Source organism: Anopheles maculipalpis, chromosome 3RL, assembly GCF_943734695.1.
Source record: "Anopheles maculipalpis chromosome 3RL, idAnoMacuDA_375_x, whole genome shotgun sequence".
Classification (NCBI taxonomy): domain Eukaryota; kingdom Metazoa; phylum Arthropoda; class Insecta; order Diptera; family Culicidae; genus Anopheles; species Anopheles maculipalpis.
This window is the reverse complement of record NC_064872.1, coordinates 24,783,375-24,810,925: the sequence shown is the minus strand read 5'-3', so window position 1 is coordinate 24,810,925 and position 27,551 is coordinate 24,783,375. Positions and strand designations below refer to the sequence as shown.

The window sequence follows — 27,551 nt, the reverse complement described above, 5'->3', positions numbered from 1 at the left end:
TCGGTGTGTACTAGCCTTTCGAATTTGAAAGCAATGATCGTGTCGGACGATCGACGCAAAACGACAATGATACCGCAACCGTACCTTTAGTTAGTAGTTTATTTATCACTTGAAGAGTTTATGGTAGTGGTCAAAGATCATCCGCTTCGTGTTTTTGGTAATTTCGTGTGTCTTGGCGATGAAAGTTGGGTGATTTGTAGTGATTTCGATTGTAACAGTGATTTCTTAAAAAGCAAAATTGTGTGAGTGTGAAGTGTTGAGTTGCAACGACTGTTAAAGGACATTCATTCTGTTAGAAACAACAATCCATTAAACGAACATGGAAACGTGTGTGTTGATACCGCAAGAATTTGCCCTTGCCGTGACAGGTGTGGGTGCCCGGAATTCCCGCGAACAAACGGCCACGGTTTGGTCCAACACGGCCATACCGCAAGGTACACTGTGCTATCCTTTCCAGGGCACAGTTCGCATCGACAATTTGGACGTTTATTCAATTATCGAGGAGGACGATGTAAGTAACGGTTTGGGGATGTGTCTTTTGGCACACAAAGTAGGAATTTAAAAAAGAAAACACTAGCTTACCCTCTTGTGCACCTGTAAAATTGTCAGTTAAAGACCGTTGGAAAATGTTCCTTGTCTTCGTGCTGTGCCTTGGCTTTGTTTAAGATGGACATAGGAACCCCTATTTTTTACTGTCGGTTCCTGAGCTCATCACTGCCGACAACGATCGATACACGTTGCTGAGCAACGTGTGAGCCGAAGAAAAGTCAGCCGGGTGTGAAAGAAAACTCATCCTCCCATGACCGTGAGAAAATGGGGAACGTCTTAAAGAATAACAACCAACCATCGCCGCTCAAAAATGGAGTGGGGGAGAATCGCAATGATCACTTTCTTAAAGACGCACCCTACTCGAATGTGTGTGTGTGTGTGGGGGAGATGTTCTGCATGACCGTTAGTGACATTAAGAATTTTGGGACGAAGGAGTCATAATTTACTGCGCCTTCTTCCGTGCCGGAAGAGGGTACGTCGTAAGAGGGTTTTGATCCAGGTTTTATAAGGGGTTGAAGATGTGCCCTCTTTGAATATTCATACGCAAGTACTGCCCGCATCTTATCGCGATGTTCCCACGATATGGCCCAGGGAGAATGTTCTGGAAGTTCAACAAGTAATTAGGGTTACAGGTTTCCACCTGAAGCAAATCGGTTACCGGGTGGAATAATGCAGTGAAAGATGTACGGTAATGATGCTTTTCTTATCAAGGTTTTATGATCATTTATCGATCGATCGAGAGAGCACGTGATATATGATTGCGATGATCGTTTGATTTGTTTTTTGGTTTGAAAGCTGGAAAGCATGAAACAGAGACGTACATCCAATCCTTAGAAGGGTGTGGACATATCCAGTTCTTCAATTAATCAACGTACCGTACCGATGGTTCATTTACACGTTGTTGTTTCCTTTCTACGCTAACAGATCACATACCAAAGTGTCTGCCCGGTTCGCAATACTTGCTACTCCAATTAAGGAAATGATGGGAAACTCCCAGGCAAGCTATTGGGAAAAAATGATTCACAAATCAATTAAAGATGCACTTGCGTGTGTTATGCCTGTATCAGGGTGTGATTATGCGTCTAATAGCAGGGAAACAAAGCGTTGTAATAGCACTTTTAATTTCACTCCCTTCTCTTATGTGTGTTGACATCATTGAAACAATCACATAATAAAGCGAAAAAATAAAACCTTGCCATAATGTGCTGATGAAAAACAGTTCATTTTCTAATAAGGGAAAACAACTGCTTTTCTCTTTCTGTCTATATCTCTCATTGATGCTTGTTTGTACTGTAAATAAATATATCTGGGTGTGTTGGTAGAAGTTAGGATGCTTTTGCAATTGAATAATAGAGAAACATTCCACACAATCTTGAAATAGAAATGACTGCATCAATTAGCCCCGCGAACAAACCTGGGCACCTGCTAGAGATCTCGCTAGCGAGACAAGTTCATGGGCTCGTGCGCTCAGCCTGGTAGGGCGGTAAAGCCTTCGCTTTTTTCCATTATCTCCCTTCTCTTATCATAACGCAGATGCCAACAACCTTTCCGGTGTGAATCTGTAGCACAACTCTATGGTGAGTTGCACAATTTCCATAATCAAAGTGCAACATGATAAGCGGCTATTGAACCAGAGGCGTAGTAGTGTGTTTCGGGTGCATTACTTTCACTGTGACTTGGATCCAATACACTGACGGAGTGATGATTTTGCATAATTTATTTATGAACCCTTGCGACTGGGAGAACCACCCAGTCAGAGGGGTGGTAAACACAAGCGTCACATAATGAAGCACAATTAAGTCAGATTGCGTCTTGCGGTGTCAGTGAATGACCTAAGCCCACTGGCTAGAATAGTGGCATTAGCGAACGACGGGAAATTGTCCCACAAACTTGAACTTGAACCCTCTCGAAGTCACCAACACCGTTTGTGACACGAGGCACCATAAACCTGAACGCTGAGAAGCGGCATTCAAAGACGTACAAAAACACACAGCAGAATGGTACCTGGGCCAATTCGAGATAGATGGCGCCGATAATGACTCAGAAAATCGGAAAGAAGTACAATAAGGATGAAGCACTAAAAAAACGGTTTTGGTTCTGGTGATCGATCGGAAAAAGGAGGCCAAACGAATCCCGAAGCACCGTAACAAAAGTGAAGGAAGGATCAAGATTCCTGGACATAAAAATAAGGGATCATTAAGAATGGTCGTTTTGCAGGTGCGCAGGTGCAGCATCGGATTTGATAGGTGCTCCTATTGCCTGCGAACGATCGCTAATTGATGACCTTTCGATGCGCTTTGGAAACGATTGCGGGTTCGTTGCATCAAATGCTCGATCGATCCACAAGTTTGAGTTTTAGGATGGAGGGCGTGTGAAAGATTTTTCGGTTGAAAAGTCCCTGACTGAGTGGTGCGTTTATGGCTTACCGGATCGGGGTCATAAATTCGTCGGCAGCGAAGAAAGAAACGATCGATTCGATGGATTGTCTGGGATCGAGACTGGGGAGAGTCGAACAAGCGAAAAGCCTTGCAATTTGATCGCTCGTTTGGTCGGTCGATTCCCACAGTCGCGTGGAGTTGGTGGACGTCGAGTCGCTTTTTTTCGCGGTGACAACCTAATCATTGACAACTCGACACCTGGACAACGTGCTTGATATGCCTACACCTTGCTCTTGAGACAGGCGGCATAGCATAGAAGGCGTACAGGCTAAATCCACTTCCCAGTGCGTCGTTCTAGTCGTAGCTGGCCGTTGTAACTCCCGCCAACTTCAAGCGAGAAGGTCCCGTGTTGTCTAAGTGCATGGACGAATATGCATTCGAAGTACGTTTTGGGACGTGTGGACACCTATCCGCTTCCATAAAGGGACTCGGGCAACGGTCAGACAGTTGCAATGATAATAAATATCTTCTCCGCTTTGTCGCGTGCAAGTCGCCTTGACTCATGTCTTTAGTTCTTGGGAAGTGATCGTGTGATGGAGCTTAGGACTGGATCGCCCAAGAAGAAGTCCATCACGTCTGCCATCGGATCCCAACCTTCAATGTGTGAATGTATTAATCAAAACCACCATCACACACCACAACCACACTGGGCTATTTAGAAAGTCCTACCAGGTCGACCAAAACAAAGGCCACCGAGGCTTTGGCTGATTGATTTTTAATTATTTCTTCACCATCGGACTTTCTTTGCCTCACAGCTACTGGGCAAGTGGTGTCCAAAGGTTGATAGATGACTAAGGAGGACACCTGATGCTGCTTCATCGATCATCAGAGAAACTGACATCGCATGACATCGATCGACTATTGGGATCGGGCGAAAGTCTTAACCTCACTTTCTGGATTAGGTTACCGTAACCGAATCCTTTTCCTTCGCTCAGGATGGAATGAGGGAATATCCCTTGGTCTTGCATCATGAACGCTGGGCTATTGATACTGAGTTTAATTTTCTGGGCCGTGGTCAGGTGCTATACCGATACCCTTTGCTTGAGAAGGTCGCACGGTAGATAGTCCATAAATTTTGTACTTAAGATCAGTGTCCTGAGAACCCAATCTAGCTCCTCTGTGGCAGTACAGTGTGAGCGTGAGAACGTTTATGTCGATCCTCGAATGTCTGTCAGCTGTCGCGGTGGGATAACGAAGACAGAACCCAAGGGCGAATGGTGGAAAATCAAGGGCAAAGACAGAAGTCCCAGTGCCAGTTGCATGTCAAAGTGTTCACTCGTCGTATCATAATCGTCTTCATCCGGTTGCAGATGCAGCACATGCAATGGTCCAGCAAGAGCACACAGAAAAAGCCGACGCCGACCTGCGACTCTGTTTGATCTGGTCCTTCCATTCTCATTCACTCGATCATCTGACAGTTATGGTTATTGAATTGGCAACCCATCGCGAATTGTAAGCCGATCCCGCACGCACACAAATACACTCGGGATCTTTATGATAATTGTGCAAATAAAGATTGGATTTTAGAGTCAGCTACCATGGCTTACCGGTTACAAAGGTTCAAGTTCTTCACTGGCTACGTCTGGAGATGCAAATGAGTCGCGTGAATCACTGCAAATGACTCTGCGGATTGAGTTGTTGCGGAACAGCGGGACTTTCTCCCAAGCATTCCGTGCATGCGACAATGCACCAGAAGCAAACACGTTTCAAGTTTTGTAATTAAACAATTACTTAATTATGCATAATGCGCGCAGATACTGCCCTCGGTGGGGCAACACAGGTAAAGCTCGTTTGCGAAAACCAGAAACCATAGAGCCAAGCCTCGTTTGACGTAGAAGATATCGTACATCTTTTCCAAGAGTCGTTCAGCAGCAGCGCTGAGACATCGAACCTTGTACTGTTACAGTTGTTTGGGTCGTGGATCTTCGGCTCTGCTACCGTTCGAACAACTCAATCGCTAATAAAGACATCAGCGAACAGATCGAAACGGTTGGTTCCAAACTTTTGTTCGAAGGCGCTCTTACACCAGTTTAATTGAGTTTCGTCTCACACGTCGTCCCTTCGGCTCCCAGTGGTGTGGAATTCAGCCTCGCTGCCGTGACATTAGGATCCGAATTCAGTTGTTCTTGTAGCGAGCTCCTCTCACCCGGTGATCCCGAGATAAAAAGGCCGACCGTTCATTTGCATAAAAGGTTCAGTGGGCTTCTTCGTGGTCCGAGTACATCACGAGCAACAACACGACAGTCTCGCTTAATACTCCTGAAAGCCTTTCCTCGTACTTGGGCAGCTAATCCCGGTAGGTCGAGACATTGAGTCTCGAAAGGCTGCGGTCGTCTCTCAAAGTCTGGTTGTGTGGAGAAAATTAATTGAAATCGACGAGTCTATTCTGGTGAGGAAGTCTATGGGATTGTTGTTATGTTTTGGAATGCTGAATTGGCGGTTGCGATCGTCGCGAGGAGATTTACGAGGGTCACAGAAGCTTTAGGTTCCCGAGTCTGGGGTGAGCTCGCATGTGAGGAAGCTCTAAATTAGTGTCATTTGTCGGGTTCGGAGCTTGTGTTGTTCTCCCTTCTGACTTTTCGTAGAGCCCAACCATTGGGTGATCGTTTTAGAGCTAATAAATATTAATTTGGAAGATAAATTGATCACGACTTTGGCCGGTGGTCGATGGAGCGGTCGGCGCAACAAAACCGAAAGCTCATTCCACTAAACTAATATTGAACTAATATTAATTATTCCACTAAATTGAAGTTTATGTGCTTTAAAATCTATCTCCTGCTGACCTCGGGACACTCCACAACCACCGAAACTCAACTCCCAAAAGAAAGAAGACACCATGACATAAACCATCATCCCGTACGCCTAGGAACGAGATCAACGACGAGCGATGCCGTGCTTTATTGGAGTCATTTTTATGGCAATCCGTTATTTTACTGCCGAAAGTCGATGGACCGAATATGTCTATCTCCAGCTCCTATCCGTTTCCTCCACATTCAGATACACCTGAAGTATCTCATTTAATGATGATCGTTCGCTCAGGATGCTATCGATCTTTATGGTTATTCTGGATAATCGGAAGGATCTGAGATAGGTTGGATCAGGTTGGATGGGTATGGGAGTAGAGTAGTTTCGGAAATTAATAGGAGCCGAACCGGGGTCGTTTCCTATTCCACCGAAAATCTGATAATAAACGAATAAATCAATAAACCATCGTTTCATCCAAACCAATGGCCGCAGAACGCAGGAAGAAAAACTAGTTTCTAGTGAAGAACTATTCGCTCCGGCTCATGGGCAATGGACAGGCAATGTTCATGAGTTGATCAGCTTCCAACGCAACAGTCGTGCCTGCAAACATCGGACAGTTCTCATATTCATAAATCAAATGCGATAATTGTGCATAAATTGTCAAACACACACAATTTGTTTTGCACAACCACCGACTCGATCGGTGTCGGAGTTGGGATTTGGGCGAGGCATCGCGATCTGAGCTGTCTGAGCTAGAATAAATCACCACTGGGCTTGGAATCCAGACGAGTGGGAGTTATGGTCTGATAAATCAGAGAACAATCAGAAGTGACAATTCTTCCACTCGACAGCAGCACTTTTCACGATCGTTGAGAAGTGACCCTAGAACATCTTTTCAATCGAGTATTATGAGTTGTGAACTGGTTTAGGACGTTTCTGTGATGACAGAACATGATTTTCTCTAATGGATTAACAGAGAAACGATGTGGTACGATACATTGCAGTAGAATGGTTTGTTCTCAGGGTTAAGAAAAGGGTAAACATTCTATTGACAAAAGTTCTTTCAAGGTTTTATTTCAGGTAGATCCCAATTTGTGAGGAATTTCGCATTTATACCTTAGCTAAGGACAAACATATTTCCAAAAATAAATTCCCTTCTCTGGAAGGAATTGTCAAGATTAAAGACTACAATAGCCTTGTCCCTCTCATAAACCGCGCCAGGAATGAAGGGATCAGTAATCATCGCCAACATTTTTGGCATAATGATGGCATTTATTCAATGTCTCACGGCATCTTTTATGGACAAAAATCGATTCCCCCAAAAAACAAGGGCAGCCGGAAAAGGGCTCCCAGTTTTATGGCATTCATCTTCTCGTTCGCTGGGTTTGTTGATTTCCCGAGAATCGGTAATGTCTTTCAATGCTTCGAAACACACGCTCTGTAGACGATCAGTTACAGTGAAATTGCAAATTATGATCATCAATTTGGTATCATTTTTCGATCTTTTCCTTCCTGTGAACCGAACGGACGCATACGAAACGACCTGGATGCTTCATTCAGCCTCCGCGCCACAACAACAAGTAGCGCGAAGCGGAAATTTATTTTATCTCCTCATATATATTCATAAACATTTCTGCAATCTTTGGACCGGGCAGTAATGGCGATTGGAACGATCGATCGACGGGAAAAGACTCCGGCAGGTGGCCATCGAAATATATTATCCAACATTTGTAATTTCGATCTGTATCGATCGGATCAAGAATGGAGCTGGCTCGTTTCTCGTTTACTCCGATGTCCACTTAGATATGTATCGCTTAAGGGTGTACGGAGGTGACCAGAGAAGACTCTTCGACAGGGATCGACGGATGTTTACACTCGTTAAGCGACGTCTTCGTCGAGTATGTGGGCAAGACGGATGTTGGAGGGTTGGAGTCGTAAAGTGACAATAGTTTAACGCTTTGCAAAGAAGTAGGAAGGGAGAACCGTCTAGCCACCCTCTGTGCGCGGAATGGTCGGTTTACGTGTCGGTGGTTATATGGTTGAGTAATTTTTCATAAATCACATGAAGGGGAACATTACCTGGGGCGTCCGAAGCGAATAGTTCACCAGAGCGAAACGAACGTAGGGGAGGAATTCAACAAAGAGGGCGTTTAGGTGTCATTAATTAAGGCATTACGAGCTGTCATTGACGATGCGTGCTGTCATCATGTCAAGGGGCAAATCACACTTGTTGAGTGAAAGCGTACGATTTAACACGGGAAATAGCTATTTACCCTCATAAGGCTCCGTTTATCACCTTACAACTTGTTAGTATAGAGTAATAACCGTACATTTACATTGCCTTCGTTACAGATTCGGCACCGGTTTGGACTGTACGACGAGATCACCAGTGTCAATGGACGAACGGTACGACACTGCAACTGGATCCGGTTCCTACGCGTGTCGGAAACGTACGGCCCACAGGTGAACGTGGTCTGCGCCAAGGTGAAAGGTGAGCCGATCTACGAGATCGTGAAGGCAATCCCGTCGCACCAGGAGCTGGTCGTGTACTACCTGCCCGAAGGTCCCGAGGAGCTCTTCTTCATCCGGATGCGTAGCCAGCTGTATCGCCAAACGATGGACTCGATCCTCGAAGGTAAGCAGCGCCCTCTATGCATTTTCCTCACAGCCTAATACCCTTTTACGGGGAGTCACCGTAGAAACAAAAGCCCGTTGCTTTCGAGATCATCTGGAGCCTATCTGAGATAGCATTCATTTCACCCATCACACGTACAGCTCCCAGCACACGCATGGGCCGTTGTTCGTACACGGCAACGACGAGAGCGATTTTTCGTAATAAATAAAATAGTGATTTTATCAATAATAGCCGGCTCTCGTTTGTGTAATCGGGATCGCGGTTTGGAGGTCGCGAGGACTATGACCAACGCGACGGGATCGCTCCCGAAAGAGAGCTTAAATTAATACACACAAATGAGTGTTGTGTTTCTTAACAAGAAAATAATTGAAATAATTCGGTAGATTAGCCTTCGAGATTATTGGAACGGCGCGACGGTTGGGACGTTGAAATTCTTCTTGGATTGCTCGGGTTCGTGCAGAATTGCGCCGTCTCCCGATGGCCATTTCCTTTGTGCAGTTGCAGCTGCAGTTGTGTTGCACCTTTTCGACTACGGCTTCGTTTTCGTTTCCTGAGTGTTAACTCAAAACCATTTATAATGATCTCCTTGCTGAAGTTGGGGAGCTATATCCAGGGATTCGCCGCAGCAACCGACTCAGGAGAATCGGGAGTAATTAAGCCCAAAACTGATTTCCATAACACTTTGGCTGGCACAAGCACTGGTGGGAATTAATTTCCTGTCACCAGGTTTGCCCTGGGACCACAGGAAGCTTACCGGTTGCAGGCGAGTATTTGTGTGTGTGCAATGATAAAACTCCCGACTGCACAATTAATGAAGCGGTGTGAAATGAATGAGCTAGATTAGCGCTAATGATCGTCGATTAATAAACGAGGCGTTAAGTGTAGCAGCTTGGTAAGAACTTGTGCAGACACACATTCCGACAAACAGTGGTCGAGAGTATGTGTGTGCTATGAACAAATCCGCATGTTGCGATCAGCATTGTGCGATCACTTATCGGACTCTTCCTTCCGAACCGTTGCCTTTGCAGACTCACCGTTGGACCTTTCGACGTCGCTTCTGTCGAGGGTGATGCTACCGATCTCACCATCATCGGGCGCCGAAGATGAACACAAATCGGTGTCGGGCGACGACTCATCGATCTCGATCTCGTCCGGAGCCAGTACCGGTGGCGATCGGTGTGACGCAGGACTCGATTTAGAGCTGGCGGCTATCTCCGCTGGACCAGGATCTCGGGCCTCACCCAAGGCTCGTCCAACGGCCCGCTCCGAGCGGGCCATGTTACCCTGTGAGGTGTGCGGAAAGGCGTTCGATCGTCCTAGTCTTCTGAAGCGTCACATGCGCACACACACCGGCGAAAAGCCGCATGTGTGTGGTGTGTGCGGTAAAGGCTTCAGTACGTCAAGCTCGCTTAATACCCACGTCCGGATACATTCGGGTGAAAAGCCTCACCAGTGTCAAGTGTGCGGCAAACGGTTCACCGCCAGCTCCAACCTCTACTACCACCGGATGACGCACATCAAGGTAAAGAATTCGATCGATCACCAAATCGGGAACGGAGGCGAGTTTTGCTGGAATTCAAATATCCCTGGCCGTGGTCAGGGCACTACCGTTGTGCTCCAAATCTAGCCAGTTCGATCTTGGGTTCCATCAATCAAAGTCAAGTTTAATGTTGTCACTGTCTTGGTTCGACGAGCACTAAATTGAGCTGTTGTACGATCCGGGCCGGGTGATGAACTCAACGATCGTTTCCTCGGTTCGTCAGCGTGGGCGGTTGGCCAAGATAGTGGTGATTTATTTCTTGCGCTGTGTCCCAAAGACGGCATGACATTTAGCTTCTTAATTCCGTTTGATCTCCGTCCGGCTAGCGCTCGTTACTTATCGTTGGGTCTTTATTTGCTTCTTTTTTTTGTTGGTATCCGCAGGACAAACCGCACAAATGCAGCCTCTGCTCCAAGTCCTTCCCGACGCCGGGTGATCTCAAGTCTCACATGTACGTCCACAATGGTTCCTGGCCGTTCAAGTGTCACATCTGCTCGCGAGGCTTTTCCAAGCAGACAAACCTGAAGAATCACCTCTTCCTGCATACAGGTAAGCTATATTCGTTCCATTCTATACGCATCTTTTGCCATATTCTGTCGCATCCTGTGACTTGTAGCTACTGATAACATACTGACAGTAGGGTAGGGTTCACCTGTTTCGGATCGTTAGAGGGTCTTCTTGCAACCTGTTGTTACATCACGCAACGAGGGTTATACGCCAGAAATTGACCGAAAGGCAACATTTGGTACACGGCAACGGTTCGTCCTAATGTCCTGCTCCCTTTTAACCTGCGGCTATCACGCATCTTCCGATCTCTACCGCACGCTGATGCCATTTTGTTTCTTGTGGTGATCGGAAGAGATAAACCATTTGAAATATCGATGAGCACGATGTCAAGTGGGGTTGTCTTCTTGACTTTCTTTCCAACAATTTCGGTTCATCTCAGAGCATGCAACATATTCCTCGGGATGGGAAGGAAAAGGAACACCGGAAAAAAGGGACTTTTGCTATCGAAGAACATACTTTTAACGATCACAGCAAACTGCTCGTTGGTGGTTTCGGTCTGTGCGTGTAGAGAAAGTGGATAATTCAAAAAGATCATGACTTAGTGAAATGGGATCTTTAGAGATATGTTTTTTTTGGGGTTTTTCTAGCACGTAGAGTAAGCAGCTTGAGACCAATTCTGGCAACATCTCAATCAATTGCTCAACCTAAATGAGGAGGCAGCTGATGGAAGATTGAAAATCATCTCGATTAATAAATGCCAGAGCTGTTCCTTTTTTTTTATTCTTGCGCATAAGTCGCCGTTTCCTCATAGCACCTGTACTAACGATAGAATTTTCCAGACATCTTCCTTTCTTCGCTGCTCTTTTCCAACCCCAGGTAGATGTGTTTTTTGTGTATGTTTAATAATTCGTTTATTCATCGCCGGAAGAAAATTCACGCTTAATTAAAACGCTACGCGCGTTCAAGGTTTTTCATGTCCAGCAGCAGTCTGGGTGGCATAGAACGCCGCACTACGCAGGCAATAGAAGATGAAGATGTTCTACAGCAGTGATGTATGAGCCGTGATGAAGTAGTAATATATGAAGTGCTTTTTTGATCCCAGCCCGTTGCGTACGATCGATTGATGATGTGGCAGAAAGACGTCGGAGACGATCAAAAAGATTGAACTACGGTAGCTGCTACCAGGTAGCATGCACTGCAGGGGGGAGAAGATTACGTCAACGTGGGAGAGGGTCACCGACAGTGTCGGCAGGCCAGGCTAGTCGAGAGTCATGCGGGCTTTGGTGATGAAGTGTTAAAGGCGTGATTGATGTTGCGCCTCGACAGTCTCACCGTGATGTTGGACAGAGTCTAATGAGTGTATGAATTTTTAGAGGAATAAGCGGGGTTTGAATTGTGTTGGACTTAACCATTCAAAAAAAATAATGTCAAGAATGATAGAACATTGGAGTTCTGGAATACAGGCTAGTTGCTTAATTTCATATTGCATCTGTCATGAAATCGTATGAAATCCAAGCGTAAAAAAAGTGAAGGCCAAATCACACCTGTCTCAGCAAAGATGCCTGGGCATTCAATTGTCTAAGATTGAGTGCAAGATGCGCCAGAAAATTTCCTGAAGAAGGTCAATCAATGCGCTAACCATCCGTCATCTCACAAAGCGTCTGATGAATTGCAAACGATTGTCAGCGATCGTGTTCTAGCGCTTGTAAACATGCGCACACTATTCTTGTCTTTGCACCACGGACACACGCTGTTGCTGTTTTCTTTTTGCATCAATTGATCCTCTGCGCAACCGGCACGAATGGAGGGGCACAGTTTTATTAATGCGGTCATTGCTATGCGCCGCACCATAGGGATGTTGTCGCGCGAAGGATAATTTATGATTACGGCTGCATTATGATGTCGTTATTGTTGCGCTTATCGGTCCCCCTGGTGGGCACCGCTGTGGATGTGTTGTCTTTTATGGCGTGCTGTTTCATCCCTCGAAAGCGAAGCAAACGAGACACCAATGGAACGATCGGCAATTGTACTAATATCTGGGCCATTGAATCGTTTTCTTTTGAGTTGGAATGTAGCGACTTTTCCTTTAGTGCCACAAAGCTCATCACTCAATATCCTTTTCCGCATTATTAAAGATTTTATTTTATTTTATGCTTCTTTTTTCTCTCTCCGGTACAGGTGATAAACCACACGTCTGTGAAATTTGCAACAAATCGTTCGCGCTTGCCTGCAATCTGAAGGCGCACATGAAAACGCACGAAGACACCGGCTCGAGCCACGAAGGAGAATCGAACCGAAGCACCCACAGTCACAGCGAGGGTGAAGAATCGAACTCTTCGCCATCTTCGCTGCAGGGTAGCTCGACCAGTGCAAGTGCGTTCGAGAAGGTTGACGCGGATCGGTTGGCCAACTTCTCCAAACATCTGCTCTTCTCGAGCTACACCAAACAGATGCTGTCCGGGGTGGGCTGATAAGGCGTCGGCTGTGCGGAAGTAGTGGACGTTCAGCCCACTTTACCACCTGGTCCGACTGGGCGCACTGTCAGTGGCGCACGGAACGCTTTCCCTGGCGTACGTACGCCAACACACAAAGGTCGCACTCACTCGCACTCTCATCCCTTTTAGTAGCTTAGCACGGACTCTCACTCACAGCTAATATTAAGCACACAGAACAAACAAACAAATAGACCTGAAAGGTTTGGCTTGAAAGGTAAGCGAGGAAGGAGAAGAAGAGCGGTGAGAATTGGAAGCCAATTTTCACGCTCAGCCCAGCTACCCCCTGCTATAGTGGTTGTTCTCCGAAGATGCCAAACTTTGGGAGGGTAATTTTTATGATTATTATTATTTTCGAGTTCCACGGAGTCCGCTGGCCAAAGACATAACACGCTTAACTACGAGCACTTTTCCTACCTCCTGGTTCTCTTCGTAATCGTTTGTTTAAGTATTTGACACATAACGCACCAGATGAGTGCGATGCGTGCAAAATGAGGATAACAGTTTAAGGCTGGCAAAGATGGTGTAAATATTTCACTTTATTATTCTTGAGTTTTATCGAGAAAGATGTATGGATTGTACATAGCTGTAATGATCGCGTATTGTACAGTGAGAAAATAAATAACTATATCGGAAAACTTACAAAACATAACATGATGTGGAAAATTGTTTATGTTTAGTTTAGGGGAGAAAAAATTGAAAGAACAACTGTTGTGCAGAAAACGAGGATCTGGTAAGTATTTTTTGTTTACGTATGAGTTTCTGAGTCTACATTTGCCTCTCCTGATAAGTATCCAAGAAATCGAAGAAAATAGCAGGCTTTAATATGTTTTTTCGCGCGCCGAAGTCAGGGTGTCTCTGTGAAAGTTTTATTACCGGCACCGATCTTTAACTTGAAAGAACTCGGGATCAATCAAATCATATCTGTAATTCCATATTAGGGATTTTTTTTTCAGATTATGTGGCAAAGCGTTGCTATTTAAAAGGTTTTAAATAATTAAACAACTCCGTGGTACCATACTTTCTAATGAACTCTCCATACAAGTAATACTAACTCTCTTTCTTCATGGCTTAACGACCTTAAGATCACGCCGGCCATCGAATAGACTAGACTTGCCAATACCAATTAGTAAGATAGTCAGTCCTCTCTACGGGGGGACGGTCCGGGATTTGAACCCCGGTTCTGCCGGGTTTGTAGACCGGCGCCGCTGTCGCCTATAGCACCGGGCCGCCTCAAACATGACTTACTATTGCGGCCATTAATATAGAGCTGACTAGTTTTAATGAGTATTTGAGCGCTACTGAAGAATGAAAATCATGGAAAACTATTTTAGTTGCTATTTCTGTTGTTGTACCTTTTGTTTTTTGGTTTTTATGGTCTCTGAGTAGATGTATTCCATTGCACGCATGTCTGACTATTTTGTACTATGGATTAACCGTTCCATTGCACTTAGTAGCAAGTAATCAACCTTGAGTTCCAATGTTTTTATCATTGCTCTATTTGTGCCATGCTTGGTTGGGGTTTGGTATAAGCAAATTTTATACCGCGTTGTATCATATCTGGAGCTGAATATAACGCCCACTTTACACTTACAACTCGTACGTCAATGTTGACCGTTTTATCGGGGAGAAGGTCTATTTCTTACCACTACGACGACGACGCTCAGGATTGGTCAAGTGCTAAAATGAATTATTGCTGCTGCGCTAATAAATCTATCCAACCCGTGTTGCCAGACGAGGAGGGAAAACCATAACCAAAGAGCTGTACGGCAAGAAAAGCAGAGTGATTCGTATTCCGTGGAGGAAGTCTGGACTGCTGGACGATTAGTTCGGATTTTGTCGAAGGTATGCTGCTTATGAACGCTTTTGCATAAATCATCTCTGTCGTCCGACGCCCGGGTCCGTGACGCCTGCTTATTATCGTCCTCGAATTGTTGTGGGTTAGGATTTTCTCTCTGCTAGACAAAACCAGAAACAGTACGTTTGATAGTAGTACTGAAGGGTTGCCGTTGCGAGAACTTCCCGCATCTAAAGACCACAGAATGTTTGACCAACGTTTCATGAGCCAATTGCGCGGGTTGACAAATTATTTTGTGTCAATTGCGTGTCGCCGTCCGATGCGTGGTGTGGTGAATTACAACTTGTTTGTTTGTTTTTTTCGTCTTGCACTCTCTATGTTTTCTTCTAGTCGCACACAACGCTTACAATTTCAGGCTGAGGGCGTGATGGTGAATTCTAATTACACGGGCACACGTTCGGTCGTTTGGTTTGGGCCAGAGAATGTCTCCTGGCTGGTGACTGGTAGCCAGCGTCACAAGTAGGGGTAATTTATGGAAGGATTATGCTAATGCTATTCACACACTCCCAGACGGATTGGTGTGTAAAGTGACAAAGGGGGTGTGTAAATATTAGTTTAATTTGTGTGATTAAATGCAATAAAGTGTGTATAAGACGGAACGGAGATAATGATCGTTTGTTTACTTACGGCTTTAGGCGTGATATGTAACTGTTTTTTCAACTCAAAATTCAATTGAAAATGTATTCTTCTTTTGCCTATTTCCCATTTTCTATTTCCTATTCTTGGCGAAGCTACCGACTAGGTCAGGCCGAGTAGCGAATGTCTTACTAGACATCAGACCTTTTGAGAAAGGACTTCATTTGAGAACGGTCAGGATGGGATAGGAACCCTAGTCCTGCTGTGAAAAGACCGGCGATACTATCAAATCTAGACCTTCCCATTGATCGTATATTAAACATATTGCAGTTAAGTGACTTATTTTCCTTAACATTGACATTCCATTTGATTTGGCGTCGTATACGATTTATAAATACTGACGAGCGATTATCCTAATCGTATTACTGTTATTCGCAGCCCAAAAAAACATACTTTTACATTGCGCAATAAATTCCCAGTCACGCACAAGGCAAAGCAAACTCTGCTAATATGCAATAATTGTCTTTTGATTGGTGTCCGAAGCGAATGCCTCCAAAGTTGGCCTCATATTTCAACCTGACGCTATACGCTCGTGTTACGAAGAAAACTGTCACCTTGCCCGTAACCAAACTCCCAACAAAACATGCCACATGCGATATTTTGGAAGTTATTTTGTGGCTAAACATGATCCGTCTTGTGAATTAAGCCTGAGGATGATGAAAAAAGCAAAGTGTCCGATCAAACTCGATCGAGCGAATGCATCGCTTTGGGACAGAAAACAAAAACTCTAACATAGAAAACCGTTTGAACGACACACGACCAACAAACCTGATTTGATATTGATACCAAGCGAAGTGTGTTTGCCTTTTTTCTGTTTGCGCTCCTTAGCTTCAAAACGACCATCGGTCCTTTCACGTGGCGCCGCAAACGCGTTCGTTGCGTCCCGATTGCGAGCAATCCCGAAAAAGCCAATTCATGTCCACACCGGGCCCGTAATTGACATATTTTCGTTTGATCGAATTTCTGATGTATCGATACGATCGACACAATCGATCGGGTACGGCTTATCGTAGGCAGTATGAAGCGTTACCACGTTGATTCAAGTTATGGGATATTTTTTTCGTTTTCAGTTCGCTTCGTTCAATACGACCTTCGGTGTCCTTCAAAAACCACGTATTGACTTATTAGAAGGTTTACTTTTTCTTGTTTCTTTCTGGGGACCGAAACAAGATGGTTTTTGGTATAGAATTAGTAAAAATTGATATGGGAATGTACGTTGTTTGCTTCCCACTAATTTGAATATGACAATGTGGTATGTCGCTCGGCGATGAACGAAGGTACCGAAAAGGAGGTGATTGATAGGGGCGATCATCTTTCAACAGTCGTTTGTCACGAACCCGTTTGTCACCTTGAATAGTGTGCTGCAAGACTCGGAAGATTTCGGACATGGAAATCTTACAACGGCACAGACTAATTGCTTTCAACTGGCAACACGAACTCATTTGATCGAGGAAGACCTGCGGGAAAGCATCTGAGGACGGGGTCACCATCGGGTGAAGCCCAAAAACCCACCAAACGAGGATCGAATTGTGGGAATTGGACCACGGACCTATTGACAGTATTGTCAATGCAGTGTTCCCTCGCGAGAGTTGGAACCGATCCGTTTTTGGGGGGCTGTGGTATCAGTTTTGCTTATCGAAGCTTATCGATCATTCCGACCCGGTCGGAACATAATCAACAGTGACCAGAGAGTGCCCGATCGATGTCCAAAGCTGATGTGCAAAAGTGATGAGAATGACGAGTGGTATTTCTGAAGCTGGTTTCGGGTTCGGGTCAGGTCACCGTGGCCGGAGAACTAACGAGCCCCTCGGGAGGCGCACGATGAAACGGTACAGCAATATCGCAAACCATATACATTTCATCGTTTGTCAGCGTGCTTGAGGGCTACGGCGCAACGACGAATGACAGCGTTTCGGTACAGTGGTGATCCGTGGTCAACCACGAACCGAGGAGATGAAATGGATTGAAGCAGGTTGAATGAGTTGCGTTCTCAAGTAGAGTCGGTGATCGCAAAAAGGCGATTTGACGTTGAATCCGTACAAACGTCGCGAAAGTTAGCGCCTAATGGACGAGGTGACAAGTAGGATTAGTGTTTTTTTTGGGCAACGATCGATTTGGAAGAGATCGTTCGTTTTTGTGTGATTCATACAATGCTCGATGGATGAGAAAGTGCGAAAAAATATAACAAATCTAACAGCAAGTCCTTTCTAAAAATGAAGATCAATTCAGGTAAGTATTTGAAAAGATTGTTCAAATCATAAATTGCCTTTAAACATCCGAACCAGCCTCGAGTTGATAAGCGATTGCGACCAATCTTCCATCGAACAGTAATGAAATAATCAATTATTAATACACTTCCCGGGCATGACAGTTCGCTCCGGAGCGAGACAGGCGGCAGAGCAGTAATGAAGCATAATAAATGGATGCTTCATTATAAAGCATTCTCCATCCTATATCTCAACAGCATAATGCATCACCATAATGGTGGGGTCGCTGTACGCCGACTTGGTGCCTTCGTTTGACGAGAGACCGGATCCGATACCACCACCGTTGATGCACCAATTAGAATTGTATTGTTTGTCGATTTGAATAAAAGCGAAGCCGTTACGGCCACAACGGAAAAGCGGAAAACGTCCCCTTCCTCCCCCTCTCTCCCACCAATGCATTCCCCCCGCATCGGTTGATAAAACGAAATCACCGATAATCATGCAGAAATAAATGAGCGAAAATCAGGTGAGGTCCGCCAAGATCAAGACGTCTTCAGGTCTTTTCCGGCCTGGTAGGCCTTGTAAGCCGTTGCGCTTCTGGGGCGTTCTGTGACACGGTTGCAGCGCACATTGCTACTGTTCCGCCTGTCGTCCGCCCGTTGACAAGTTGTCAGAGCTCAAGACGATTCATATAAAAAGTCAATCATTATAATTGAGGAAAATTTTTACATTCATTATACATGGCGGTAGTCTTGGCGCTAGGTTTGCGGTTGTATTGGCGATGAGATGAAGTAAAAACGGTTGGTAACTTTCTTACCAATAGCAGAAGCTTTCCTTGGGTGATTGGCCAACGATGGATAGCGTGGTGGGTGTGATAAAAACCAACGTGGATACAATCTTGCACCTCCAAACGCATACTTACGCTCAAGTGCACAAAAGAAAAGAGGATTTACAGGGGTGTTCAGACAAGTTAAAACTCATTTAAGATAACATAATCTCTATTGTGTAAGCGAGATGCAAACTTTCATTAAACTTTTTAAAAAATTATTTAAAATATTCTCTGTTTGGGAGTCTCTTTTATTTAAATTTTAAAATTATAATTTACATAAAAAATAAGTGACTCTGTAGTCATGATGTTAGAAGCATTGTTCAACCCAGTGAAAAATATGCAATATGCGCATAAAACTGCAACTGTAACTTTGCAGCACACCACTTTTACCAAATCCTTCAACTTTTCTAGTTATTCTGAAAAACTAGTTGCCCAATTGTTCCGTTGTTCTTTTTGGCTTAACAACCTACTCGGTCACGTTGGCATCGAATGGCTTACTAGACTTGCTGATACCACGTAGTTGGATAATCAGTCCTCACTACGGGGGGACGATCCCGGATGTCATCCCGACAGAATCCCGGTCCAGACGTTTGAAGACCGGAGCTTCTGTTGCTAATGGTCAAGGTATAGGTCGCGAATTGTGGTCGTATTTATTGAACTTTATACGGTAATTTAAACAGATTTTTAGATTCTTACCGAAAACCCCTGTATTTATTTGCAGGCCATAAATGATAAAAAATCTGAAGGGTGTGGCGCGATCAATCTACTCCATGTCCGAAGTACAGAAAGCATTATCTGATTTATGGGACTTTTTGCGGTCTCGTGCATCACCCTAAAGGTGTCGTGCAGCTCGTGTATCAAAACGGGAACTACGATTAGACATCGCTACGCGATACACACAATCGTAAAGGACGCCTCGCTTTTCATTGCATTATTTGCACTGGTACGATTCGCTATGCTACTCTCAACCGCCAGATTGCATCCAGTGAGCTCCATTTACTTAATTTAATGCCGGATGCTTTCAGCTACAGATTGAATGTTCGCGCTGTGCCAGAGTTTGTTGCAATTTTGTCGCCACCGCTTTGAAGATGAGCGCGGTCGGTGAGCGTAATGAGACAATTATGGTGTGGGATGGACGGTGAGAGAGACAGTTGCTGCTACGCTTTTTTTAATTCTTTTGAATAAAAAAGAAAATTCTCCAATGTGCTGGAGAGTGCTTAATCTTCCACAAACAAGCTATCATCAAGTGTATCCGCCGTCGTCCTCGGTAGTCCTCAGTTAATCCTTCCCAGTGGCGCGAAATGAAGATGCATCGCAAATGTGGCAAGCCAGTGGCATCGTGGCTTGTTTTTGTTGTTTAGCAAATGTAAAAGCACCCATTCTCGGGTGCCATTAAATGGTGAAATAAATATAAATTTCAATAATTCAAACGACACATTGAAGCTTGGCTGGTGCTCCAGACAACACGCGTCCTTACAGCGAGCGCGGTAATGGCTTAATTTGCAACCATAATTAATTGCTTCATTAGTGCGAAACTGGCGATCGGGTGAGCGGTGTCTAAAATCGATCAGTGTCTTTGTCGATGGCGTTGATGATCGTTTCGCTCTTTTTTTTTTCGGTGTGAAGCACGGGTCGATTACGTTTCATTGGTGGCTTTGCTTATATAGCAGCCAATTTATGCCGAAAAAATGGGATTCAACGTTTCGTGACAATACTCAGTTGAAATAATGAGCGTAAATTCACGAAATCGTTACACTGATACACATTTAACAATATTTTAAGCCACCGATATTTGGGAGATGAAATTTAACTGACGCTGCAAGAAATCATGTGAGGTTTCGTACGAAAAAAATGAAGGCCAGCAATGTTTAATCCAGATAATTTTTCTTTTCCATCATCGGTCTTCCTCCGAACGAACGAAAACAAATAAGCAAAAGTACGAAAATGCCTTCAAGAGAGCCTTTACACCAGAAGAAGGGACCCGGGAAAGGGATTACTGGTGAAGTTTCTGTCGCCGGCGGCACACTTGACTCTAGCGATGATACTCAAACTTATTCCGCACCGGGTACACGAAGTTGATCGACAAAACGATCAAGTGCATGAGTAAACATAAATTTCACGGCAAACCCCCATAGCGTCTGGTCGCGCCAGGAGTGTTCCCGGGAGTACGGGAGCCAGCCTCGGAAGCGAGGGATTCGGAGTGAGCTTGCGCGTGAACAATTCCCACCAGCAGGTTCCGTACGCTGCTGCTGCTTCTCGGGAGTCGTCGTGAAGGAGTCGCCGTGGAGGTTGTTGTTTTGTTGCTTTTTTTTTCTTGTGACGCTGGCCGCCGGGTGGCGGTCGGGTCGACCGAGTAGGATGATAAATTAAAAATCTAAACAATACAGGTGATTGTAATGTTTGATTAAATGAGGCACGCCGTGACGTGGCTTGCGCGGGAAGTCAGGTCGTCCGGGAGGCGAAGAAACTAATTTCATTTGACGCATGACAACGACGACGACGGCTGAAGTCGATCCTGTGTAGCATCATCCTGTCCGACGTGCTCTTGAGAGTCGAAATGTGCTTTTGAAAGAAATGATATTCGAGAGTTACCGACCTGTGCAGGGGTTCTAATATTTGGGAGGCTCGAGAGTGATTCTGTGGAAAGTTGGTTCCGAGAACAATTAAAATGTTGAATGTCTCTATTTGTATTGTGTGTCGGCGGGAGATGCCACCGAAGAAGAGATCTGCCCTGTTTCGATCTAATATTGATTGTATTCTTAAGCTGATAGAAGATGACGATGCGGCGTCCATGTTTGGACGTAGAATAGAGCCCTTAATTGCAGTGATGAAAGCTGATCGCTTACAAAGCAACGGCAACATTCCTTAGCCCAGACGAGTAGACACAAATTGTTGAAGCAGCAGAAAATAGTTACCCTCAGACAACGATATCCCACACGTGTTCGTAGGTTGACAAGCAAGGAAAACAACGAATGATTAATACCTGATGGTCACACAGCTCGAAGCGCATGCAGAAAGCTACTAAAGGCCACCGTTCCCGTGTTCGCGTTCTGGTATTGCACTGGAACAATGTTGTTTTATTTTCTCACGCATGCATTGGTGGTTCTGCATGCTGCATGCATCTGGACACTGTTTTTGCTGCTCCCGTTCGACAACGAAACCTACTGCTGCTGCTGCTCCTGCTCAATATCATTCAACTGTATCATTCGCGACAACCAATCCAAACTCAATAAAAGTTCAATTTAACACCTCGATGGTGGTTGTACGGTCACCGAGAGACATAGTTCAGAAGGCGCACAACTGGCAGCTACCTCGGGTCAACGGGTGTTTCATGCTGGGTGTTGGTGGCCTTCCCGGTTTTTCTGTTGCTCGTGGTGAACTTCACCGAATGGCAACCCTATCGCCCCATAACGGTGCAGCCGTAACGAAATGACAATTTATATTTATTGAACGTATGATTTAAGTTAACCACCGTTTTATCTTGTTGCACACGCGGTCGCACTTCGTCGAGCGTCATGCAAAAAAAAAGAACCCGTTGACCCAACTGACCACACCGAGCTATGGGCTAGGGAATTGTACTGTCTTCTCGAAGGGAACGAGTGCAAAATATTCAGAGCATTTAGCATCGTTGGATGTTTGCTCAAGTTGCTCTAACAAGTGTCAACAAGGGTGGGAGTTGGAAGGAAGGCTGTTGCGGGACATTAGACAAAACAGTAGTCATCCTCTGGTGAATGTTTATGGCAAAAGTTAATCCAAACGGTATTGAAGTAATAAATAATCGCGTGAAGTAGTTGAACTGATCATTGAATTCATCTCTTAAGCATGCGCAGAGCCGTAGTTTGAGCTATGAAAAGGTGAGGTATTTATTTCTTTAGTTCGAGGAGGTATAGGTTTAGCTATGAAAATTAAATAAGAAGTACACAGAGACGATTTGAGGTGGGAGAACATGATTTAGAAGATTTTTTTCATTTCACCTCTAAGGTCATGCCGGCCATCGAAATGGCTTACTAGACTGCCGATACCACGTAGTTGGATAGTGAGTCCTCACTACGACTGACAGGGTCAGTCCTCCGGATGGGATTTGAACCCCGGTCCTGTCGTTTGAAGACTGGCGCTATGTTTCCTACACCACCGGGCCGCCCCAAAAAAAGCCTTATACATTAAAAAACGGGTTTGAAAAAATATTCAATATCACAATGTGAAGAAAATTTTTATTTTGACTTTAGAAACTACATCGCAGAGAGCCAAAGGCCTTTAGTAAAATGATAAAAAATATATTTATTCCAACAACTCTAATGACAAAAACTTTGTAAATCCGCCAAGTAAGCCACTACTAAGGAAAATTAGTATTGAAAAACCCTTATTAGTGGTGATTAAGGCAATTTTGTTAAAAGGGGTTGGTCTTATTAAGCTAACTGTACTTTTGAGCTGTCAAATAATTTTAAAAATTTAAAATAAATAAAATCCATTAATTTGCCGAAAAAAATATTTTACTTCGTATCTTTAACTTCTTTATCTGTAGTTAAAAGACTGTTCACTTGCTTCACTGTAACACTTCTTAGTTCATAAATTTTAGCTATATCTTTTAAATATTTTATAATTAATTATGACGGTCCAGTGCCGTATTGTTCACACCGCTTGTGTTGAACAAATTCTATAACCATATTTATAAGGCATTTCCTCCTTATTCCTTGCCTTATCACGGGCATACTCGGTTGAAATGTGTTTAAATAGATGTGTTAAAAACTGTATGTTATGTTATAGCATGGCAAAGGATGAGAAAGTTGTAAACCCCTAGCTACTACATTTTAGCGAAAAGATAGCAGAGGCGGTAGCGACGATGGTTTTCACATGATAAGAAGCATATCGAATACCGTCCGAGCCTTCTCCACGTACGCTTATCCTGCTACGTATAAACAAAGTGAAAGAAAAATCAGAAAAGACAAGATCCGAAAATGAACTTTTTGACTAGGTTATCTAGTCTCTAGATAAGAAAACAAACGAACGGTTGAGATTGAAATGAACTATTTTGCATTTAATATTCAAGTAAGTAACAAAAATAATTGGAATTGGCTAACAATATGGATGGAGATAAGAAAACTTTGGAATATAAAAAGGTATCGAATAGAAATGTTCAACGACTAGACTTTAGATTAAAAAATTATGTTAAAAAATGAATAAAGCGCAAATGAATATTTTTTTCAGTACAACAACAACTGAAAACAACAGTACAACAGACCTTTAATAAGTAATTTAGTAATAATTGATCAGATCTCTTACCAAAACATCAATAATTTTTGTTTTCAATATTTCTTTCTCGTCGAAATGTTGAAAAAAAAAAGCTTTGCAGAGCAGGGAAAGCTTTGCATTCCACCGGAACAATAAGTACTCCGATGTAAAACATAACTCTGTGCTCGTGCCTTCAAACAGGATGCCCTTAACGGTCGAACACACAGTTGCGGATTCCGTTGTACGATAAGATGCACGAAGTCAACCCCAAACGAAAGCCAACCGAACCGCCAACAACTTTCAACGATCCCAATCGGTGCCAACTAGTAAGAAACTTCTAGCGCTACTCTATGCTGCTTCAGTGCAGTCCGGAGGCAACTACCACCGGGTAGCACCGAAACAATAAAATTTAAATTAGCACCCAAATACGGCATAATTGAGTATTTGTTACCTGGCCTATGTGGTTGAACTCGACTAGACGCGACCAGCTACCCTAAGGGATGGGGTAAAGGGTTAATATTTATGTTTAATGTTAAAATCAAAACATGCCCGATACGATATGATCGTAGATTGTTCACCGCGAAGGAAATTCGCTACCGTAGCACACTGCAGCTGGAGCATGGAGCATATGAATGAAAAATAGCCCGAAAAGGAGTTTAGGTACGGCGCACTTTCTAGTGTGCAAGCGGGAGTTGCACCGCCGACCCGTTTTTTTTTAATGTACAGCGTAGACATTACACCGAATCGACTTCCGGATGGAAGCTTCGCCAACGCGTAAGTTAGGAGTTGTTTAGGGAATTTTCTAAGCGTGTGTTGATTTACGGGTAGGTGAATCGGTTCGGCCCTGACCGTTCGCGTACGAAACTGACCTAATCTGTGTAGGGAAGCTTCGCACACCTTCGTCTACGATGCAAGCTACCGTGTCGTTATGAATATGGAAATCAGGAAGTTTTGCTGCCCTGCCGGTGTGTATCGATATGCAGATTTGGCAAAACAATTGTTTTGTAAGTTATAGTCAATTGGTTTTGGGGGCCTTGTGTGTCGGTGTGGTGCACCGGGCGGCAGGTCCAAACAAGGGGAGTTAGCCACCGGTTTTTACGAAATGGCAGTAGAACGAAACCAAATGCATACGGCGGACCGTTTGTTGCAGCGCGACAATTCACGATACGATCGGCTCTGGATGGAGTGTAGGAGTCTCGTAAGGAAGCAAGCAACTTGGGTTTGGATTTGAATAAAAACGCTAAAGCTAGCCGCTATTGACAGTCGCCGCTGCTTTATTATTGATTGTTACGCCCGAGCGGGTTAAAGTGTTGTTCATTACAAGCTAATGTGTTGAAACCAACAGCAGGCTGGTGGATTAAGCAATTGTGATTGCAACGTTCTAGGAAAATAAAGCATGCAGCAGTAGAAGCACAAAGTTTGTTATAAAACTATAGAGATAATCACGTTTTAAAAAAAGGTATCAAATTTTCTTCTGAGAATCTTTTTCGCAGACGAACCCTCATTATTTATTCCTCATTTTTTAAAAAATAAATAAATTTTAATGCATCATTTTCACAATGACACCGAGCGATTCGCTGCAACAATGTAGCAAAGCTGTGTTTCGCGCTGGAATTCGCGTTTGGTACGCTACTCGCGTCAAGAGCGACGATAAAAGAGCACAACGTCCGATAAAGCGACGAACTCCTTCCATTTGTTTGAGCGTGCCAGCACCTTGACCAGCGAAACAACTCAAGCATAAGGGCCGGGCCACTACAGTTTGATCGGAAGAGAGAAATTTCTCTTCTATTAACCGATGATTAATGATTTGTTTGTTGCGTTTGTTTGCAATCAATGCTTTCATTGTTTGATCAAAGAACGAAACGAACTTACCGATGAACTGCCCCCAAATGAGGAAGGAGAAGATCCAATCGAATGCGAACAATTTCGTGGGAGCCAACACAAAATGATGAACCGACGATGATTGTACGCCCACCACCCGATTTGATTCGTTTTGTAGGACGGATGGGTGAGTCTGTTGAGTTTCTTCTGTTCTGTATGGTGGGGTTCGTTGCTTATGCACTTGCGGTGTAATTCTTTCTGTTTTGTTTTATTTGATGAATACATTTCTATGCTTCTTACAGAGCGAAACATTATTAACTCCGTTTACAAAAGTTGTCTCCATGTTGTGACGGTAAGTCGTGTGTTAAACGATTCTGGTGCCCGAATGAAAACGTTTCCACACAAGAATATTACGATCTTTTTAGTACGGTAGGCCTGTAGCCTATAAGAAGCCTAATAACTAATGGACAACAATCAGCGAAGAAAAAGAAAAGCAACATCACAGCAACATAAACGACGACTCATCAGTAAACTTGACGCACAGCTGCCGTTTTTTTCTTGGGGCCGCTGATGAAATTCTTTTTCTGGGAGCAGTTTGACGGGGCATGCCTAAAGGGTGCTTGGTGTCATTATTATTCATTAACTGTCATCAAACTGAAACAGTCATCGTCCGCCAGCACCATCCGTTGGGTGGATTCGGGTGGTAAGATGGTGCGCTGTTTTATGCTGTTTGTCTACGCGCAGCCTTGGGATTACTGTTTGGCGCATAGATCATCTATCTAAAGCATCATCTAGGCGACAAACCTCCGCGGCACTGAGCACTAAAACCGTGTTTTCTCGTACTTCCTACGTTTGGAAGTCGTTACAGGTCATCGGAATCGTGTCGGACTGAAGTCGGGCTACTCCAACCGGCCAGGGGCGCTCGTAAAATTGATTTGATTTGATTCCTATTGGCTTCTTCTTGGTAAAGTCCCGACTAGCCCAATGGTTGTGCTTTCTTAAATCGAAACAGCCCTAAACAGCTTTGAAATGACAGCATCCCCGGCCTGCCCCGGTCCTGAAGTTGGAGAAAAATCAATAAAGCTTCTCAGCGTTCGGGTTTTTTTTTTGTTTCGATCGACAGGGGCGAGAAGATTCGAATCGGGCGATAGCGACCAGGTAAACTGCCTGTCTCGCAGTTGTCGATGTATTGAGTAGCGTATCAAGATCACCAAAATAGCTAAGAAGTTGTCTTCCTTAAAAGCATTTTTATTAGAGTTCGAAAATTGTGTTCCATCGTGGTGCGATGGAATATGACAGGTATGCGTAGTTGTGAGGGTAAAAAACGGGGTGAGTTGTAAGGGTGAGAACTCGAGTAGGAGGACGGGTACGATAGGCTAAAACGATCGATTGAGTTGGGTACTTATGAAGTTTCCGAACCGGCACCGTGTTTTGGTGTGCGAGCGATAAGAATCTGGGAAATTCGTTGTAAGCTCATCGGATTTATGATAATGTATCCATTTTCGGGCAGACCTCGGCATTCGGACAGTTGAAGCTGTCGGAATGCCGTCAAAGGCGATAATTGGTGCTTCCATTTGACACCGGCAAACGGTTGTGCAGCGAGTCTAAAGCTAAATTTCTTGACATGTTTCAGGGTGAACTTTTGAGATCCGTTAGTATCAGATCATTTCTCTGAGGGAGAGAAAGATTAGAGGCATCCGAGAGTCACAGTTTTCGGAGCAAAAAAGTAATAGTCGGGGTGGAAAATTACACATGCCGATCGTGCAATTGCAAACAGAACCCATCTAATGGTGGCGGTAATTTTCCGGATCGGAACCAAATAATCAAGCAAGCTATCCGGCAGTATTTTTTTTTTGCTACTTCCAGGACCACAACAAAGTGCTACAATTCTATGAAAAGTCGGCAACATTTCCTCAGTGGTTGGGAAGAAAATCGATCGAACCCGCTCGCGCCGGATCGCTACTGGTCGGCAGCTCAGTAGCCGATCATCAGGTGAGAAGGAGTCACCGACACCGCAGCACTATAATTCAACCGTCTGATTATGCTGACCTTAATCATCTTGCAC

General features: G+C 44.3%; 2 protein-coding genes across 2 annotated transcripts in view; both read left to right on the top strand.

The window, feature by feature from the left end:
- LOC126565697 (uncharacterized) overlaps positions 1-27,551 on the top strand; it is a 341,656-nt gene that overhangs the window by 88,728 nt on the left and 225,377 nt on the right. The gene's annotated exons all lie outside the window — the stretch shown is intronic.
- On the top strand, positions 318-12,907 carry LOC126564628 (zinc finger and SCAN domain-containing protein 2-like). The gene is made up of 5 exons (XM_050221709.1): positions 318-511; positions 8,085-8,367; positions 9,396-9,889; positions 10,291-10,456; positions 12,593-12,907. The coding sequence occupies exons 1-5, from the start codon at positions 320-322 to the stop codon at positions 12,883-12,885; spliced, it is 1,428 nt and encodes a 475-aa protein (XP_050077666.1). The 5' UTR covers positions 318-319; the 3' UTR covers positions 12,886-12,907.

Bases quoted from the DNA above. Each gene is read 5' to 3' on its own strand.
- LOC126564628 (XM_050221709.1), top strand. From the start codon at position 320: ATGGAAACGTGTGTGTTGATACCGCAAGAATTTGCCCTTGCCGTGACA. The intron at 9,890-10,290 runs GTAAAGAATTCG...TGGTATCCGCAG, and splicing joins ACCGGATGACGCACATCAAG to GACAAACCGCACAAATGCAG. The intron at 10,457-12,592 runs GTAAGCTATATT...TCTCCGGTACAG, and splicing joins TCACCTCTTCCTGCATACAG to GTGATAAACCACACGTCTGT.